The 20,675-nt window shown below is 42.9% G+C and overlaps 2 protein-coding genes across 4 annotated transcripts in view; one reads left to right on the top strand and one right to left on the bottom strand.

Moving 5' to 3' along the window:
- Positions 1 to 2: 2 nt before the first annotated feature.
- On the top strand, positions 3 to 8,662 carry ect2l (epithelial cell transforming 2 like). The gene is made up of 21 exons (XM_029445314.1): positions 3 to 226; positions 1,264 to 1,376; positions 1,785 to 1,947; positions 2,045 to 2,300; positions 2,610 to 2,844; positions 3,207 to 3,342; positions 3,467 to 3,632; positions 4,068 to 4,196; positions 4,458 to 4,550; positions 4,815 to 5,021; positions 5,132 to 5,235; positions 5,407 to 5,553; positions 5,706 to 5,792; positions 6,177 to 6,286; positions 6,406 to 6,553; positions 6,727 to 6,800; positions 6,916 to 7,072; positions 7,161 to 7,226; positions 7,387 to 7,475; positions 7,590 to 7,762; positions 7,891 to 8,662. The coding sequence occupies exons 1-21, from the start codon at positions 89 to 91 to the stop codon at positions 8,022 to 8,024; spliced, it is 2,925 nt and encodes a 974-aa protein (XP_029301174.1). The 5' UTR covers positions 3 to 88; the 3' UTR covers positions 8,025 to 8,662.
- Positions 8,663 to 8,761: 99 nt separating this feature from the next.
- The window catches only part of filip1l (filamin A interacting protein 1-like), a 62,127-nt gene continuing 50,213 nt past the window's right edge, over positions 8,762 to 20,675 (bottom strand). For 2 of the 3 annotated variants that reach the window (XM_029446885.1, XM_029446893.1), the window contains one exon: positions 14,191 to 17,759. In XM_029446885.1, coding sequence (XP_029302745.1) covers positions 14,927 to 17,759 — 2,833 coding nt within the window. In that variant the 3' untranslated portion in view covers positions 14,191 to 14,926. Of the gene's footprint in view, positions 9,597 to 14,190; positions 17,760 to 20,675 lie in introns of those variants that run through there. The other variant, XM_029446902.1, reaches the window with a different exon arrangement.

Below are 20,675 nucleotides of genomic sequence, written 5' to 3'. Positions count from 1 at the left end.
ATTCAAGCCTTTTCTTTTTACACTGAGAAATCTGACATTGAATAGGAGTCGAGGCGTTTTCTCGCAGCGGGTCATCCTGTGTGAGAACATGGAGACGGACATGAAGTCTCTCCCTCACTCGGTGAAGCGGTGGCAGCTCCGCGGGACGGACTACGACCCGCAGCAGGCCAGCAGCCTCCGCTTCAGCTCCTGGACTCCCCTGAACAACAAGAGGAGCAACCTGCAGGTCAGACCCGCAGAAAAAAGCGATACACTTCCAGATTTATTTTTATTTATAGCCACCAGATGGCAGGAATGACCAAATTATTCTAGTATGGAGCATATGTGAGTTATCAATGATGACATAAAGTAAACACTCAGTTTAGGTAATTAGCCAGTTAACCTGATTTGGAACAGGTGCGCTCACTGGCGGAAAGTCCCCACTTTGTGCTTCCAGTGCGACTGCGCACACAAGAAAAAGTTAAATTACTCTAAGGTACATGCATTCTTTCATATTGTAGCTAGCTTATCTGTTAAGTGTAATTTTTTCAAAAGTAAGCATATTTGTTTGACATGCATACAGTATTACAGTTGAGTAATAAGGGTCAAATAAAAAATGTGTTTTAAAGAAAAACCTTGTCCATTTTTTTTCCATGTACATTGCAACTTATTGTAGTGGGTAGGAAAAGGTTTCACATACATTAAGAGCTTTTGTCCTTCTTGAAACTAAGAGATTGAATCCCATAATCACTTTACCATTTGAGTATTATAGCTCAATATATAATAATAACTATTGTTATTTCAGATGATATACATATATCTATATGATAATAACTTTTGCTGTTTAAAAGTGCACCTTCAGTCTTTTTGTTTTCCTGACTGTTTGAATACAGTGCATCCATGTTTCAGTATGTCCACCGGCCTTATGTACTTCTGTCTTTAAATCCCACTGCATATAGTAAAAACAACGCATGGCGGTTTCCTGAAGGACAGACGGTAATAATAGCACAGTGTGTCCTGGAGACGAAGAAAAAAGTAACACAAATAGGCAGTACTCCAAGGATTTTGAGGACATTAATCGGCCCCATTAGACCAATGTTTTCACCCGATAATCACACCATCCATCTGATTCGTTGTTCTCTTTATTCCTGCTTTTCATCAGTGAGTTGGAAAGCAGTTTTGTAGCTTTTGGCAGCGCAGTCAGACTCTTATGCAATGAGGTGCACCTTCACCTTTCGTTCTTCACTGACTGTATAAAGTGTGTTTTCCCCCACTTCCTGCCAGTTATTCGAGGAGAGGATGAACCTTGTGCTCCACTGGTTTGACCTGTGGACTGACAGACAGAGGAAACACCTGCTGTATTCTCTGTTCACACACTGCACCAAGTCACAGCTCAAGTAAGGCCTTTCTCTGCCCCTTTATTGTGTATTAGCTCATTTTCATAGCCCATCACTATCAATCTAAGACAACCTACGTCCTGCACTATCAACCTGTGCTGAGGCTTTCTGTGCTTTCTTTTAAAAAAGACGAGAGTTTTGCTAGTTCATTGCCAAAAGTATTCACACATAATATCAAACAGGATCACAAGTCATGTCAGTCAACATGGCTATTAACTTTAGCTGCTACCAGCCAAACTATCCTGCAAAGCAAACTATGCCTATATTCCTCAAATGCAATTAAGTGTGTATTTACATTTACATTTAATTTTCACGTTTAAAAAAAGAAAGAAGGTATTGATGCTTTGTGCTTTGTTGTAGAAACGTTTTTTTTTACTCTTTAAATAAAAACCTCGACCATGTGAGCAGGTGCTGCAGGGATTTGCTGATGGAGACACTTCCTGTGACTCAGGTGGACTTCACGGCGGTGCTGCCACGCTTCCTGTCCTTGTATGTGATGTCATTTCTGTCCCCTCGTGACCTCTGCTCTGCTGCCCAGGTCAGCTGGCACTGGAGGCTCCTTGCTGAGCAGGTGAGAGGCCCAGAAGAGAGAGATGATCGTTTTTACTACAGTTTTTAATTGTTAAGACATTTTCTTTTCTGCGTTCCCTCCGTCTCTTTCTGCCCAGGACTGTCTGTGGGCAGAACGGTGCAGCACGAGAGGCTGGTTCCTTCCCTACACTCCAGCAGAGAAAGAATCTGGAGCGTGGAAGAACCACTACGTGTCCTGTGTCGCTACCATGGACAGGCTCACTCCCCGGGAGGCAGCCGAGCAGTACGGGACCCTCAACCAACAAAGCCTGGGGAGGACGGAGGAGGAGGAAGAGAGGAGGAAGGAGAGGAGGATCAGGCAGGTGATCAGAGACAAACTACAGGAGGAGAAGAGTGAGTAGACGAAAGAAATCAAAATAAACAACATGGTGTCAAATAGATTTTTTAAGAGATTATTATTTTACTTTTAGTTTCTTATTTGTTTCTCTGTGCCTTTACATCAATGTGCTTCTGTGTTAAAATCAAGGTCCTTCCTCTGCCCTCTACACTATATACAGTGTCAAGTAGCTTATGAAATATCCCTTAAAAAGACACATTGTCCTGATCACAACAGATGTACTGTATCCTGGTCTGCTAGGCAGAAATGGCTTCAGTTATCTCAGAGTACCTAGAGACCAGTGCTAATATCTGTCATATTCGCAGGACATTCTATGAGAACCAGGAGAGTCTGGGGCAGCTACACAAAGCCAGAAGGAGCCAGAGGTGGAAGTACGCAGACAGGAAGGCCCAGCTCTGCAATAACATTCAGCTCTTGGCCTTCTCTCTCCTGGCCTCCGAGGACTGTCGGGTCCCCCAGCGTCTGTCTTAGCCTGGACAGAGAACAGCCCATGACTGCAGCTCAGAGCTTGGAGAGAGTCCAGACCTCTGGTCCTCGCAGGTGACTGTCTACACATCGACTGTAGCGTGTCACTCATCCTCAATGTTATCTGCCTTTTGAGTCGATTTCTCCAAATTTGGTACAAACGTCCACTTGGACTCAAGGATGAACGGGTAGAAGATCACAGATCACACTTCACATGTGAATTTTTAGGCCATAACTCAAGGATTCATCTGCTACTTCACACACATTTCTAATAGGATATAATGATGGCATGTTGGACAGACATGGATATAAACAGCAGCTTAGCTGGTTGGTGGAGTCACACAACCGCAAGGCGGTAATTCTAGTTTTATTAATATGCCATTTTATGTACTGACGCTGGGATGTGAACGCTATCCAAACCTCATCTTCTCTTTCAGTGAAAGACTGAACAGAGCCAGTGGAGCGCTGTCCTTCTTCACCAGCAGACCTGCAGTGCCACACACGGCCCCTCCCATCCATCGGACCACTCCTGCCCTCCTGCTGCTGATCTCCAACAGAATTCCTGCCTATGAGGTAAAATAAAGGACGAGTACTCTGTGTGAGCAGCGATGACGCGTGTAAAGAGGAAAAGACACAGTGGGAAGATGAACCGCTCATACTTCTCTGCTCTTTTTCTTTCTCTGTGTGCTTCATGTAGCTGCTGCTGAGTGGTGTGAAGGCAGGAGTGATCGTGGTGCTGTACGACCACAGAGGGACACTCTCGGCTCTCTTAACCCAGGTGGACAGCGCTATCACTGGGCAGAGAGTTAAGAGACTGGGCCTACTAGCTCCAGGAGGAACTGAAGAAATCCGTCTGCTTCACAGTGAGAATGAATAATCCTGTGTTTCTTAATGTGTGGAGACACTGCCAGGGTTAGTTCCAGTGCAACTTTATCTCTCAGGATACTGTGAAGTACATCTCCTAAAACTAAAATTACACTTAGTCCCTGGCTATCCTGCTCCCTTAGCTAGGAGTTGCCCCAAAAGTAATTATCATAAATCTAACTTTGGTTTTACACTACTCGTGACTCACCATAGACTCGATCAGTGAGCCCTGGGGTACAATTCCTAACTGTTAGAACATACAAAGGTTCCGCACACTGAGAAAATGTACTTAGACATTTTAAACTGGATTGGTTAAAGTTGAAATTGCATGTTGTTCAGTTTTAAACAGTTAAGAATCTTAGACTCTGAAATGTTGACATATCTCCTTTTCAGTTATTTTTCTTTTAATTTTACAAATCTACTTTTTCCTTCAGGTCGAAGCCTGTCAGAGAGGACTCTACTGAACCCTGACCACAGAGAATTCTGGGAAAAACTATGTGGCTGGGTCGTACCAAGTGAGGAAAGAGGGGGGATTGACATCTTCTCCCCGCTGGCTGCATCTGGTAGGTAGACCCAGATGTGAGGACACGCACACTTCTCTCTGCATTTGTCTCACTAGCTTCCATTCTCCCTCTCCCTCTCCCTCTCCCTCTCTCTCTCTCTCTCCCTCTCTCTCTCCCTCTCCCTCTCTCTCTCTCTCTCTCTCTCTCCCTCTCTCTCTCCCTCTCCTCTCCCTCTCCCTCTCCTCTCTCTCTCTCTCTCTCTCTCTCCCTCTCTCTCTCCCTCTCCCTCTCCCTCTCCCTCTCCCTCTCCCTCTCCCTCAGCATCAGGAGCGGCTCTCATCCACACTCTCTCTACTCTGACTGGTCTGGAGGTTCGGACACCTATGGGTCTTGCCACCGGATGTTTCCAGAGTAGTGAGTCACCCATGCACAAGACTGAATTAGAAATTTAAACTGAATTTTCTTTTTCAAGAGCTCCAAGTTGAAGTACATGCTCTTTGGGAGCTGTAGTATTAAACCGCACCTGCTGTTGCTACACAACCAAATCAGCCAGGACTGAAATCTTTAGGGTTACACCTTGTTGAGTCTACTACAGGCCCCACCACCAAGTGTAAAAGGACTGTGAGGCTTCATGTTGAAGCCACAAGCAATATATATATTTTTTGTTTTACCTCCCAGTCCTGAGTGAGTGGTCCCACAGCAGTGTGTGCACCGGACTCTCAAACCAACCAGCAGCAGCCCCCGCACTGCAGTTTGTGTGTGAGAGCGTACTGCAGGGCTGGTGCAGACAGGCTCAGTGGATGGACGAGGCTGTGGAGGAGATGAGGGACTGCCTGGGGACACAGCTGCAGCGGGTCAGCCTCCAGGCCAGGGGCCGGGCTCTGGGTGGGTTCTGCACACACACACATACAGCTGGAGCAATGGCACGTTTAAACAGATGCCTGCACGCTCTGTGTCCTGTAGATGTTCTGAAGAATCTATTCATATATGTCTAGGTCATTTTCTATGGGAGAAAATCTGCCTTGAGGAGCTTTGTGTGTCCAACGATGTAAATGAGGCTCTGACTGAGGGGCTCACTGCTCTCACAAGACAGAGAGAGGTGGGAATAATACACACGTCATTCAAACTTCCATCAGTATAACAGCCCATCCAAGTGTGTGTGTGTGTGTGTGTGTGTGTGTGTGTGTGTGTGTGTGTGTGTGTGTGTGTGTGTGTGTGTGTGTGTGTGTGTGTGTGTGTGTGTGTGTGTGTGTGTCTTTTATTTCTTCAGATCAGACCTCTGGAGTTTCTTGCTGTTTTCCTGACAAGATGGAGTAAGGGGAAGGAGGGAGAAGAGGGGAGTGGAGGGGAAAAGTGGCGCAAAGGAGCAGAGGATTTCTCTTTAGCACCACACAGCCTGATACCTGAGCTACCACAGGTGTGTGTGTGTGTGTGTGTGTGTGTGTGTGTGTGGGTGTGCTTTCAACTTATCCATTCAGAGAAGGATGAAGGAGCACACTTCATCTCTCTCTCTCTCTCTCTCTCTCTCTCTCTCTCTCTCTCTCTCTCTCTCTCTCTCTCTGTGTTTAGACGGCGTTAGATTGGAGAGGTGCAGCTGCCAGAGAGCTCCACTACAGCGAGTGTCTTTATCTGGGGAGACTGGCTGCTGTGCTGAAGGTACGCCTTGATCATTAAAGATAATGATAATTAAACTGTCTTTGATTCAGGAAATTAAGTGACACCATCACATGTTAAGTTGCTGAGATGCCATTGTTTCAGGGGAAGTCCCACTCGACATGAAATCTAATCAGACTTAGAAATATTTCCTCTGAAACTGAATGAAGTCCAGAAAACAGCCACCGACAATTAAGAGGAACTGGGCCCTTGAGCAAACTATGGGGCGTTTAGATAATACCTTTTTGAACTAGGTGTTTTCAGAGCAACCACCAACCGAGCGAGTGTTGTGTACGTCCATTTAGATGCAGAAAGGTTTCATGTTGATCTGTCGATATTAGAATAGCAAAGTGCACACCTGATGCCTGCCCTTCCTTTGTGCTGAAGGTGTACCAGGAGCCTCTTACAGCAGCTCTCAACTCCAACAGAGCCATCCTCAGCTACGCAGACATCCACATTGTCCTCAGCCCCGTCACACAGATACTGGAGCTCAACAGGTTCACACACACACACACACACACACACACACACACACACGCACACGCACACATTATCCTGTCTTGTTTGCTCCCTCTGTGTGGCCATGCCCTGATGGATGTGCATGTGTCTGCTGCAGGGTGTTCCAGGTAGAGTTAGAGGTCAGGCTGCAGCAGTGGGGTGCAGAGCAGTGTGTTGGAGATGTGTTTGTAAAGCTGTGCTCAAAACTCAGAGTCTACACCAACTACCTCAACAACTACACCACCGCCCTCCGCACCATCGACAAGGTGCAGTCAAACAATGTGCTCGTGCCACGAGGCCCCTCAGGCTCGTTAGCTAAACTTGTTCTAGAGTGTATGAAAGCATTAGTCTCTGTCTGAACTGTTTATGCAGAAAAGCTATAAAGTGTAATTTAATCAACAGCCAGGTTTAATGTATACAAACGGTGTGTGTGTGTCAGTGCAGGGAGACGAAGCCTCCTTTTCGGGCTTTCCTGAAGAGAGCAGACAGAACTCTTCCGACCCACATGCTGAGGTAACGACACACATACACACGCTTGTATGTCTTTTATTTATTTCCAGGGCAATTATTAACCAAACCTTACCAAAACACTATTAATTAGTGTTGACAGACATTTCTTTTTGTGAAGCCTGCAGGAGCTGCTGCTGTGTCCAGTGTGGAGGATCCAGGAGTATGTGACTCTGCTTCAAGCTCTGTCTCTACACACACACACCTCTCACCCTGACCACACACACCTCTCCTCTGCCCTCAACACCCTGCTGGCATTCAGAGATTTCATACAAAAGGTGAACCGCTCACACAGACTCTTATTTAAAGTGTGAAATCATTCCTGTGCTCAGTGCCGTGACCGCACAGATGTTTCTTCTGTCTCAGTTGAAGCGTAACTCGGAGAGAGACGGACTGATGGAGGAAACGCAGCAGATGATCAAAGGCTGTCCGGTAAAACACAGCTTCCTAGTATTTTAGCTGGAGTTTGTGCACAGTTGCAGATAAATGATTATACTATATGTAGAGGGTTACATCATTAGAAGCAGGTACCGCCTACAAAACAACATACAAAATGTTGCAGTATTTTAATATGAATGTTTTGTGTGTGTAGAACCTCAGTGAAGGAAACAGGCAGCTGATAATAACTCAGCATGCTGCTTTGCTCAGGAGCCCCGATGAACAGATTCCTGACTCGCTCAGGTAACAGCTCACGTTGATCCGGTCTGGTGATTTCTCTTTATATCTAGAAAAGTTTTTTTACTTAGCACATCTGTAATAAATCAACCTTTTGACTATCTGTGCCTGCATCATCAGGACCTATGAGCAGGTGTCTGATGTGGGCCTGTTCCTGTTTAACGACGCTTTGGTGTTGACTCGGCGAAATGTGCATCACACACCTTTCGCGCTGACTCACCAGAGCACACACACTTTCCTGGCCTCTGTGGCTCTCAGCAGCCTGGCCGTCAGAGAGATCACACACTCACGCTGTGAGTTTTTAATCACATACAGGACACAATATATGCACAATGTTGACACAACTTTGAGGATTTTGAGTGATATCTGATTATTAAAGCTTTTGGTCTTTTTGATGGAATATTAATGTCTTCCTCTTTAGATGTGTGTCACGCCTTTGTCCTGGAGGGTCCTTGTCGTTCCTGGGTTTGTGCCACAGACAGAGGTGAGGAGAGAGAGCACTTCCTGTCTGTGCTGCGTTCAGCCATAAGCTCTGCTCTGACGGGACTTCAGTGACGACTCACGGGCAAGACAAGAGGAGGTTTGAACTCCACTGTCAGCCTTTTTATATATTACATGTTTTATTTAGGAAAGTATTTTCTCACATTTTGCACAATCCTGCTTTTCATTGGACGTAAGGTGCAACACATTGCAGTACATGTATTTACACACATACACATGTTCTGATACTGCATGCGTTGCTCACTGAAACACAGTGTTGACCTCTACGGATTGTAAAAAACTTTACACATGCATATTTTGAATAACCTGAAGGAAATACTTTTGAAAAAGCAACATATTTTGTGTTGTGCGGTGAACGCTCGATGCGTACTTGCTATAAATTGAGAATATTGTGAGTTTTACGTTAATTGCAATCGCACGTTACTTTTAATGTGCCGACCAAACATACAAGTAAACATTACTGGATGTATACACGAGCGTCTCCAGACTTTGTGACATCGTGAGGCTTGTGTTCCTTTTGACATTAAACCAGTAATATTAGCGAAACAATCCTAGCATCACAAGTAGCATCTGATCTTCATATATCTTAAAGTCATCACTTGTCATTTTATCTTACAAGTATCATATTTGTTGTTTATTGTCTCTTCACCACTTATATTTCCAAATAAGTGACAAACGTTAATAAAGCTAAATGTTACAATGCTATCTTTTCAACTTTATTTTTGATCAATATATACAGTATCACGGTATCAGCATGATTTTTCATATCAGATCAGAGACGTTTCTCTTGTTCCAGGTATAAAAAGTCTTTATTGATAACCAAAAATAACACAAATGTCACATTGTAGACATGACCACTATGAAGGAGCTGCGTTACAACACATCACTTATACACGTATGTACATTATTGCCACTTGTTTACAAAATGTCCACGTGTTCCATCCCTAGAAATGGATAAATGGCTCAACAGGTAAAGTTCTGAAAGATCGATACAAACGCTGACGATACAAAGAAACATTACTTCTCATTGAACAACATAACATGTAACATACTTAACGCTCTAGTATTACACTTCAGTTTCATTTATTTTGATCACACACATCTTCACACAAATCTGTGACGTAGGAACTACTTTCTAAAATGTTTTGTCGCTTTATTTACAGCTAACACAGAGTGCACACAGTGGACATGTTGACACGTGTGTTTTCAGAGCACCACAGATGAGGATTAGAGATGGAGGAGCTGCTTTATTCTTTTAAGATTGAAAAACAATATTAGAATTTGACTTATAGTTATCTATTACAATCACTAGAGAGACTTTATGCAAAACACTGAGTTATTCTAAACTTTCAGATATTCAGTTTAATATCTAGAGTAACTATGAGGATGATTTGAGCATCGGTGACATCACAGCCTGCGGTTGACCAGGTTTGGGTTGTTGATGTGTGCTGCATCCGTGTGTGTGTGCTGCTCCTTCCCCGCGGCTTGCTCTGTGTGCGGCGCCTGCGGACTCTTGCTCTGCAGCTCCAGGTTTGGTGCCGGGCTGTTTGTCCCTTTCTGGGGGCCGTAGCCCTTCGGTTTGGGGATCCTTGTCGGTCCCGGTCGTCGGAATGCTTCTAAAGGTATCTGTGGAAAGACAGACAAACGATGAGGTCAAGTCGCACACAGAGAGGTAACACTGTGCTGTGACTCGCAGCAGGGAAAGTGAAGAAGTGGGGGGGGGGGGGGAGCAGAGGTAGCAGAGGTAGCAGAGGTAGGTTTGCTCCACAGAATGAATTGTTTTCAGTATCTCAGTAAAGATCTGATGCAATACTGATAATGACCACTAGATGATATCAAATCATACATTATGGACGGCAGATGACCTCAGTGCCAAACTTATACTGCACGACTGCTGCACTTCTCTTTGTAATTAGACATTGTAACTATGAAACTGTAATTCATATTGTTCTATTGTATTGTTCAGTCTAATTGTAAATTGTAAATAATGTCAATAAGTGAAAAGGCTACCACTATGGAAATATTATAATTATTACTATTATTGTTTTTCTTTTGTACATCTAACCGTGTGTTAAAAAAAACTTTTTTTATTAAGGTGCAGCAATTACTTAATTTAATTAAATAAACCATCAAAAGAAAATTAACCGGCAACTATTTTGATAATATAATAAATTATTTCGGTGCATTTTTCCTCTATTTTCTGACATTTTATAGACAAAAGGATTTTTCCCTTCATCGAGAAAAAAGTCTGAATATGAATCAATAATAAAAATAATCGTTAGTTTCAGCCCTAGAAATATTCTTATTTTATTTACCATATCCTGTATGAAATACTCTAAATGGAAGAGAGTTATGGCTTGCCGATAAAAATATTTTAATACTATAAAATACAATATAGTCCCAGTTTCTCCCTTCATTAATAACCGTGTGAGTTTGTTGCTTTGAAACCAGTGTTTGTCTGCAAACAAGAAAAGGATATAATATGGGAAACATCACATTTCTCAGATTCTTAAACAACTTACTCCACACTTACTGCAGAATCACATTTCAATCAGCGTGTTTACATGTGCAGCGAGGCAGTATCACTCTGGATCTGTCCTCATACAGTAGAAACTACATCCTGTTTACCGTGATAAGAAGTTTCCACATTTACAAGTGACCTCAGAGATGTTAAATGTTTCTTCAAATATTGTGTTTCTATATGTCTAAATTAGCTCTATAAATCACACATCTTTAAACTCATCCAGATGGATGAAGTCAAATGTGTCTCTGCTCCTGAGACTAAATGACTCAGCAGGCAATTATTTTCTTCAAAGTTATCGTGGGATCTAATTGCCACGTAATATAATTTTCAATCACATTGTCACAGCTTGGTTTTTCCTTTTCCTCAGCACCTCCCTTTTTGCAAAAGTTAATTGCATTTTGCAAAAATGTGCTGATAAGATGCCCTCATACACCACCTCAAATAACCAAATTGAACTAATATTCCTGCAGCATGTCAATATCTGTATGCCAAATGCATGTTTTTGTAACAAAAAAAAGCATTTTGCAACAGAGACAAAGAGCTCCCACTCTGACAGAATGTGTCATGGAGAAACTTTCCAGTATTTCCGAGAGTTTCATCACACCACTCGCGCTGTATTCCCAAGCAACACACCAAACGACCCGCTTGAGAAAAGCACTTGGATATGTTCATGTGCTGCTTGAGGTTTTGAGAATTAACAAAAAACCTGCAGTGAACTATATCCTTAAATATTCATGCGGAGTATACATTTCAGAATAAGTAGAGCCTGTGCTCCAACAAAGCTAATGGGCCAGAACTTGTGCACGGGGCTCCACGTCATGGGAGTGTTGTTGATTTAACATGGAGAGAGGCCTTAATGTGCGGCTTTGTGTGCTCGTATATCAGCTCTGCAGCAGGAGTTCAACTAAGTACTTCCTCTGCAATACCGGCCCGGCTGTTTCCACGGCGACCAAACACGAGGTTTGTTTTGGTGCTTGTGTTGCGGTGGGAGAGAGAGAGGCTCCTCTCACAGTGTCTGCCCTCTCACTCACACGCACTGGGAAGCCTTTTGTTTAGAGAGCGGGCCCCATGCCGCTGTTTATTGTCCGGCCCTGCTTTTATTGTGCCCGTGGGTCAAGGTGAGCAAATTCCTGCGGGTTCATTATCAGAGTGAGGAAATCCGCTCTCGCCTGCAGTGTGATACACACCTCGCCTTTCTGCCACGCAGTGTTGTAATTAGACTTTTAAATTGTTAAAAAATTACATTTTTTTCACCCCCCCAGTATCGCTGTGAGTTCAGTGTGATGGCAACAGAAGCATCGCTGTAGGCTTTGGCTTCCAGCGTGACACTTGATACTCATTCTATCAGTCTGGCAGGGAAACCATTCGCAGATCTGTCCTTCTTGGCCGAACCAGACGTGTACAGTTTATGAATCGAGTCAGTCTAAAGTGAGTCAGGGGGTAATTGAGGTCGCAGACAGTAATCCCAGCTGCTGGATGCGTTCTCATATACTAGTGGTCTAATGAATAGCATCTTGTTTAGCCCCTGCATCACTTCATTGTGCCCAGACTGCTTTGGATCCGGTTTCTCCAGCTGCGCTGCTTCACGCTCACTCAATGTAATGCTTGATTTAATCATCTCCTCCTTGTCACACTGGTTTGTGTGTGTGTGTGTGTGTGTGTGTGTGTGTGTGTGTGTGTGTGTGTGTGTGTGTGTGTGTGTGTGTGTGGGGGTTTGGATTCAGCTCTTTCCTGCAACAGTTGTCTTGCTAAATTACGTTAAGGACTTGGTCCAAGTTTTGTAGTAGTTTGGAGAATTGAGCTCTGTTCATGACAAAGATAGCCGTCTGCTTGTTGTACATTAAAGAGTAATGTTACATCTAATTCAAGCTCTTTATTTTTGGAATGAGAGTTTAGGGACGGGGGATGGACCCTGGAGGACAAGTGACATTATTTGACTTCATGTCTTTGGACAGTTATATGTGGCTGCTTCTTCTTTGCACAGAGCCCGGGGATAATTTCATGACAGGTTTGGAGCTAGCATTGTTAGCTTCTCCACTGTGATGGCTAGACGTTGAGCTCAATTAGCACTCTGGATGAATATACAGCAATAAACACCAGCCAGTGTCTGACACACACACACACACACACACACACACACACACACACACACACACACACACACACACACACACACACACACACACACACACACTGCCCAGTTGATACAGTGCGTCTCGTATTGCTCTGCATCCACTCTTTGAAAGCCAGCTAATCATCTGAAATACTAAGATAAGGTTTGCGTGTGTAATTGTATAAAAGATACATGCACGTGTAGCACCACTACATCTATAGACTACTACTACTACTACTACTACTACTACTACTACTACTACTACTACTACATCTACTACAGACCTCTCTGTGGCTTCAGGCTATATTAATGGACACATTACATATTCATAACTTACTTTACTCGCATTATGACTTAGCTTCTTACTTTGATTGACTGCAAGAAAGTCTCTGGTTATACAACTTGGCTATTCTTCTATCTTTAAGATGTATTTTGTTCTTACATTAGCTTTGTATTGAGACATGACATATATGACAGAGAAAATCCTCCCACATCCTCCCCACTGCATCTTCTCCCACATCCCTCCCATGCCCGTCTGTCAGCCTCCATCCCCTCAGCAGCAGCATCTTCTGACCTTCAGGACAGATTTAGTTCAACAGATCGCATGTATGTGGTAGTGTTTCCACTGTGGGCACATGAAACCACATGGAGAAGAATGCATATACATGGAGGAACATTCGTAAATTGTACGGATGATTCATTTCAAAGGACATGATTCATGGGAGAAAGCAAACTAAAACAGACGTTTTGTGTTACTACACAATGAATAGCAAGCTAAGTGAGACTTTCTGCTAAAAGACCTCTGAGGTTGAACTATCAACAAATACATTAGTGTTTCTAAATCCAAGACGTATCGGGTTTTCTGAAGGGGCTTTTTGATGAAGTGTGTTTCCTGGGGTGCAACGCTCGGTGGCAGCGCTCTCAGAAATGTGCAACAACATGGGCAGTTTTTCTTCTTTCTTCCAGAAATGAAAGATCTGATTTGAAGGATTTTCCTTGTCATAATATGTCAATCCCAGATGGATATTTTTTAAAGCAACATCCAGTAGGGATTAAATGTCTTGCTCAAGGACACCTCAACGTGGTGGATGATAGCCAAGGAAGTGAAGGTATAGTCTTATTAACCAATGTATTGATCTGATGCTAATTTAGTTTTTCATTGAGGACCTTAGAAAGATCAATTTACCATCATTTGTATGTTTTTTTTAACCAACTTTAAGAAAACTTTACATGCTCAACAGTACCCATGTTTCAGGAACCTACTATTCTCACCATGTTTTAGTAATAAATGAAAGTCCAGTGGAGAAAAGGCAACTGTAATTCTACCAAATCTTTATGGAGCACCACTCTTGCGTTTTAAAGGTTTCAAGCAGAGTTTCCGTTGTATCATCTGAGAACATCGAGTTCTCATCACGCTGGTTTTCATTCTCGGTCTCTGGGTTTCTGTGCTTTGGATGTTAGAAGAAACTATGACCTCAGCCTATGATTTTAACTCAAGCAAGCGAACACATGTGAGAATCCCAGAAGTTGTTTTTTGTCTTGTAATCGGGTAAGTATGAGCACAAAGGTTTTTCAGACAAGTCTTCCACTTGGGTATTATTTAATTAGGTCTAACAAAGTCTTGACAGTCTTTATGTTCAAATCTGAGAAAGTGAATTGAAATCTTTTGATTACACGCTGCAACATGAACACATTGTATTGAAATCTTCAGTGTTAAAAAGTTACTGTGCATGCACCAAAAATCAAACATTTCATTTCAATCTGATCTAATTTTCCCCAGATTATATATATATTTTTAATTTTACACATTCAAAACATGCTGGATTTAGTGAATAAATGAAATTGGCAAGCATGGATGACAAACTATAAAACATAACACATCTTTTTGCACACTTTAATTCTCAGAAAACCAAACAACTTAATCGTAATGCAGTATGTGTAATATGAAGTATAAAAGCTGATATGATACATCAGTGTGAATAGTCTGACTACATGGCAAATTGGCCACTGAGTACAATACAGTAAGTGCACATAAATTAAAACCTGGTGTTACGTCAAATTAAATCAAATTTTTTTAGTGCTTTCAAATGATATTGTTTTCTCATGCAGGCAAACAATTGTTTGAACGTAATCACACAGAACCAAGCAAACCAACCAAAATAAAAAGGAAACATTCAAACCTTGGTTTAAACTCATAAATCAAGTAAAACAGACACGTAAATGTATCGGGGTATAGAGTTGGGGTATACGGGTCTATGGTTGTATTGGATCTCATGGGCAGGATTCAGGAACAAAGGATGGGATGGAGGGTTTATCAGGTCAGTCATAGACATTACTTACTGTAATTTGTGATGGCCTTTGGATTGGGGTGGAGGTGGGCTTAATCATGATGCTACTTGTGATTTTGTTGGTGCCTTTGGTAGTAGGAGTACTGCACCTTTGCTCCTGGAGTCCAGGTGTGTGGCATGGACTCAGTGTTTGCGACTGAGTACTGATGCTCTGAATGAAGGGGCTCCCTAAGTGAATGTGGATTTTGTTGTCCTCTGTGGTGATGACGTTTGGCCCAGAGCTGTTAGACCTCTGGACCTGCCAGTTGCTTTGTCTTTCCGGGGTCACACGGAAGACGGCGTGCCCTCCAACAACCTCCACTGGTTCCGTGGAAAGGGAGCGTTCAGGGGTGCCTGTTGTGACCGACACTATTTGTATAGGTGACATGGCTCTGTCTGGTGTTACAGAGCCACAAGAGTCTGGAGACATTGCTCTCGAGTATGTAGCCATAGTGTAAGGTGATAGGGCCCTATCTGGTGAACACAGTTCGTCAGAGATGGGGGAACCTTTAGATTTTGTTGTTGGAGAAATGGATTTAGCAGTAGGGGATATGGAAGCATTCTGGATGATGGTAATTCTCTGTTTGGGTGGACCTCCACTTGTGGGTATGACGGCGGTGCTGGTGAATGACTGGGTGTTTTCTGTGGTCGGGCTGGTGATCTCTAGCGTTGCTGTGTTATGTCCGTGGTCAGGAGTCACTTTAATGTGTAGAGGCTGCCCAGGACTGTGGGTCAACACAACATCTCCTGGCTGAACGTGGTTGCCATTCTGCCGTGGTTGCACTTTACCATTCACCTGACTGGGGGTGTCTTTGTTTTTAAGGAACGGAACTCGAGCTCTTCTCAAATTGTTTAGATTATTTACATTATTGATTAGTGAGGGGCTGCATTTGGCGAGCTGAAGCTCGTTGCTGTAATTTGCATTCTCCTCTGGTTCGCTCTCGTCGTACAGCTTCCCGTTCACCACAGCACGTTCCAGTGGGGCCATTGTCTTACAGTTGGCAGACATGAGGTCCGGCTCTGTCTGAACCTCCTTGGTGGAAACATGAAGGTCTGAAAAGCGCCTTCCATTCATGCCAGGGCGAAGACTTTTGCTAAAGCGTCTATATCTCTCAAGCTCCCGCGTGAGTGTCTCCATTTCTCTGGCCAGTTCTTTGTTTCTGACCTCCTGCTGGGTCAGTTTTCTTTGGAGTGTAGAGTGGTCAGTTTTCATGCGGCAAATGGAGTCCTCTGTTCCCATGTATTCATGGATCTTCTCTTTCAGAGCTGCTACCTCTCTGGTCAAATGACTAGACTTTGCCTCCTCCTCCTTCAAGCGTTTATAAAGAACATGCTCTTGGTTGCACTCTTTCTTTTCAGCCAGTTGGTACTTTGAAAGTTCTTTTCTGGATATTTCCAGGTCTTCCATCAAGGCTTTACCTTTCTCTTGTTCATTGGTAAATCTTTTCTCCAGTGATTCAAACTCCTCTGTTTTTAAGAGGTCACCTTCTACCACCTTCATGTCCTTTAACTTGCGTCTGAGGCGTTCAACCTCCTGTGTCAAATCCTTTACTTTGTTGTCGTCTTGTTGGAAGCGGTTAGCAATGGGGGTTTTGTTGTGCTCCTCTTTAGCTTTGTTTCTCACGTATTCTCTTTCTATGTTCTCAAGCGATTGCAACCTTTTCTTCATCATATTGATCTTGGACTCTAAATCGTTGCTCTTTTCCACTTCAGCACTCAACTGGGCTTTCAAGTCATCCCTTTCCTTTGTCGCGCCCCACATTTTCTCTTCCAGCTCAGCCTTTGACCTCAGTGCTTTCTTGCTCTCCTCAATTAGCTTCTCTGTGACTGATGTGACTTTGTCCTGTTCAGCCTGAAATTTGCCAGTGCTGTTCTGGACCTTGTTATCCATTTGCTTTAGCTTCTCTGCCATTGCCTTCCTCTCATCCACCAGCATGACTGTCAGAGTCTTTAACTTCGTTAGATCTTCCTTCAGTGTCAGCTCTGTCTTTCCCAGTTGACTCTCAGCATCCTCCAGTTCTTTGACTCTGACTTTCAAGACTTCTAGCTCACTGGTCAGAACCTTTGACACCATCCTCTCCTTCTCCAGGTTACTTTTGAGGGAGTTGCATTCTTGTTTGCTTTTGCTGAATGCGTCCTCTAATTTCTCTAAGTCCATAATTCTGTTGTTCAGTTTATCAACTTCAGCCTTCAAACTCCGGCTTTGATTGGCCTCTTTCTCCAGTTTTCTGTTGAGGTCCCTGCAGTGGTCCTCCATTCTGATCAACTCTTCATCCTTTCCCTCCATCTCAAGAACCCTTTTCCGTAACTCTTCAAGCTCAGACATGAGGCTAGAGTTTCCACACTCACCACGGCTAATTTTGTCCCTTAGCTCCTGCAGTTCCTCCTCAGCTCTACGCAGGGTCTTGTTGGTCTCTTCCAGCTCATCAAGCTGCCTGCTGAGAGCTGACAGTTTCTGGCGCAGCTGCCTGTTTTGGGCATCCTCGCTGGTCAATTTGGCAGTCATGGTCTCTTGTTCCTGATGGTATCGACCGGCGTGGTCACGCAGCTCAGCCTCCAAGCGAAAGACCTTTTGCTCCTCTTCCTGCAGACGGGCATTAGCTGAGCTGAGCTCCTCCTGGGCTTGTGAAGCACTGGCACTCAGTTCTTGGACCTTTGCTGTTTGTTGATTCAGTTGCTCAGTGAGACGCTGTTGTTCATCCACAACCATCAACGCAAATGACTTGAGTTTTGTCAGCTCTTCCTTCAGACTTGTGACCTTTTTGTTGTTTTCGTCGTCCCTTCTTTCTTGGTAGTCCTTGTCCTGATCAATTAACAGCTTCAACCTGCATTAAAAAAAGGCAAACATTATCTTTCAGCAATCCAATTCAGAATTTGCATATAGAAAGTACATACAAATAGAAGATTGTTACTTTCCCCCTGCAGTTGCATTTTCTAATAGTTGCACTCATTTTATGCCACTTTACTTTTTGTAATTCTTTTATGATTAACTTTCCAGTGAATTTTGGAGCAACACATATTTAAATCATTGATACATCTAAAATGTCAGTCTTTTATTGGCTTATGTTATATATGAAAGGTGCTACAGAAACCCTACACCCCCACTGTCATTACCCATTGGACCCACTTCTCCGAGCCCTGACACATCATAAACACTGTTATTTTCCCTGCATTTCTGAGGAGGACTAATGTTTTTATGTCATGGAAAATTTAACACATCATAAAAAGCATTACTTTAACTCTCAGGTTGGTAGTCTGAAATACCTGGGGTTACTTTTTTTTGTGTTCCCTTGTTGCCAACTAATTCTCTTATGGTTTGGAAACCTGAGTTACTGCTGTAAATATTAGGTCTTGAGTTTAACAATCACTTTCCATAGTGTTTGAGTATGTAACATAGTCCTCTGGGAAATAATGATGTATGACTGACATGCAGCCAAATGTTGATGTTAAACTCTGAAAATGATCCCACTAGATAAGATGAGTAAAACTATACTAAGGACATATCAAACCAGGATGTTCTTTGATGATGTCGCCGTTGTTTAATGGTAATCTGCAGTTATTTTAGTGTATCTTTCATCAAACATGAGCTATGTATTCAAGTGTAGAGTATGCTCATTGTGTGTTGAATAAATACTTGACTCAGAGGAAAACGTTGGCACAAGAGCAAGAAAATGGGCAAATAACAAGTCCTTGCACATCAAGACAGTTTAAAATCAGAAAAAAAAATTTGTATGCAATCCTGAAATGTGGAGCGCTTGTGGATAGTCTACAGTTTGTTTTTTCACCACTACAGACTACAAAAATCAGTTAAGAAAAAGAATCGTTCAGAAAGGAGAGAATGTCATATTTATATTTCCACAGCTACTTCTATCTCACATTTCCACATATAAGTACAGTACTCAAATGATGTCAAGGTACATTGCACGTGTGCCAGTGGATGAAGTTGCAGTGCGTGGCCGGGGTCAGTACGTTTGGCACATGTACACATCGCAGGGCCAAAGTGCCTCCAGTCCCAGGAGAAGGTATGTTATGACTGCTGTGTGTGCAGCTGCCAAGCATTTCCACACAAATGGCCCACTGGCATGGAACAATCCTTTAATTAAGGGGTTCCTCTACTACCAAACCCCCCCCCCCCCTTTTACCAAAACCACCACCACCTACCCTCCCTGTTTTTTTTCTTATACATTTAAAGGAATTCCCCCGGCTTCCAAAGGCAATTACAGTCCCTCAGAGTTTATACAAAAATTCCCCCACACACACAAACTCACACTTAGGGATCACTAATTCCACATGTTCACTTGGATTGTGGGCCATGATGTAAGTGTGGAAGGGTGGGTCACTTCTCAGCAGTGGAGCATATGTCATTTCTTTCTCCGGTAGCTGATAAAGGGGGGGGGGAGGTGTAAGAGGGAAGACGACGACACGTGGAACTGCATCCATGTGTTGCAATTACATCCCGACCAAACAGTCAATAAAATATTACAAGGATATGAATATTTATTATTAGTGTGGTTCGGGTGGATTATGAGATGTGTATTTTTGTGGTCGTGTTTTAAGAAGCAGATGCACTTTTTTATTGTTCATTATGAATTGTGCTGTAAACTTTATTTTATGTAAACTGTATCCTGTTAAAAAAAACACTCAGCCAGGTTCTATACAGAGTCAGTGTGTTGGTTAACATTTAGCAGTGGTGGAAAGTACATTTACTCAAGTGCTGTACCTTAATACAACTTTGAGGAGTACTTCCATGTTGTGTCGCTTTATACTCCACAACATTTTGAGGGTTTTCTCTATTTAACTTTATTTATGACAGTAGTTCCACTGCAGATTCAGGCTATGAATGCAACACCCAGCAGTGTATACAGGTGTTAGTGCTGCAACATTGAAGAACTGCCCACACATGAATGGGTAAGTGACTATAATACAATAGTGTACTATTCTGAAACGGGCCATTCTGCATAATTAGCACTTATATTGTTTGCATCCCATTTGTATGTCTATACTTTTTGAATGCATGACTTTTACTTGTAAGAGTTTCTCTACTCTTTGGTATTGCTACATTTAATTTATTTAAAAGATCTGACATTTTGGCTCACAGGGCTTCTATTTTAGACTTTATGGTTTTCAAAGGAACCTGAATCTTTTTATTTTAAGGTCTGTGAGTATTCCAGGTGCTCAGATGTCTGTGTTGCCCTTGTTATTAACTGGCAGTGTCGATGAAACATTTTAATCATCGTAACGTTCAAGGACTCTGGATAAGAATGTCACGCCAGGAGCCTTATCTTGAAACATGCATGTGTTGGGAAAAGATCTTTTCTTGGAGTGGATTGTTTAACACTGAGTTTATAAGTGAAACAAGCAGACAACTCTGTTTATTCAATCTCTTATCTCAGTCCCCGCTGTTTTTCTAGTGATGTCATCAGCCAAAATAGAAAGAGAAATGCACTTTGTTCCCTAGTAGGCCTGGAAAACTCTGCCTGTCACTCGCCTTTAAAATACTTCTAAGTCCTGAACTGGATATTAATCCTGTATCCTGCATGCAAGAACACTTTGCACTAATAAAGGCAAATCCTTAGAGAGGAAACTACATGGCTCATATGCCCAAAACACAGCAGTGAAATCACTTTTAGCCCTTTATGGGACTATATTGCGCTTTTCCCGATGTACTTTGTGGTTCATACGGAAATGTTGGTGCAGATTAGTTGTTCCTGAACTTTTTCAGCATCAGGGACACACACATA

This window comes from Cottoperca gobio, chromosome 2 (assembly GCF_900634415.1).
Source record: "Cottoperca gobio chromosome 2, fCotGob3.1, whole genome shotgun sequence".
Taxonomy (NCBI): Eukaryota; Metazoa; Chordata; class Actinopteri; order Perciformes; family Bovichtidae; genus Cottoperca; species Cottoperca gobio.
This window is presented reverse-complemented; position numbering and strand designations above follow the sequence as displayed.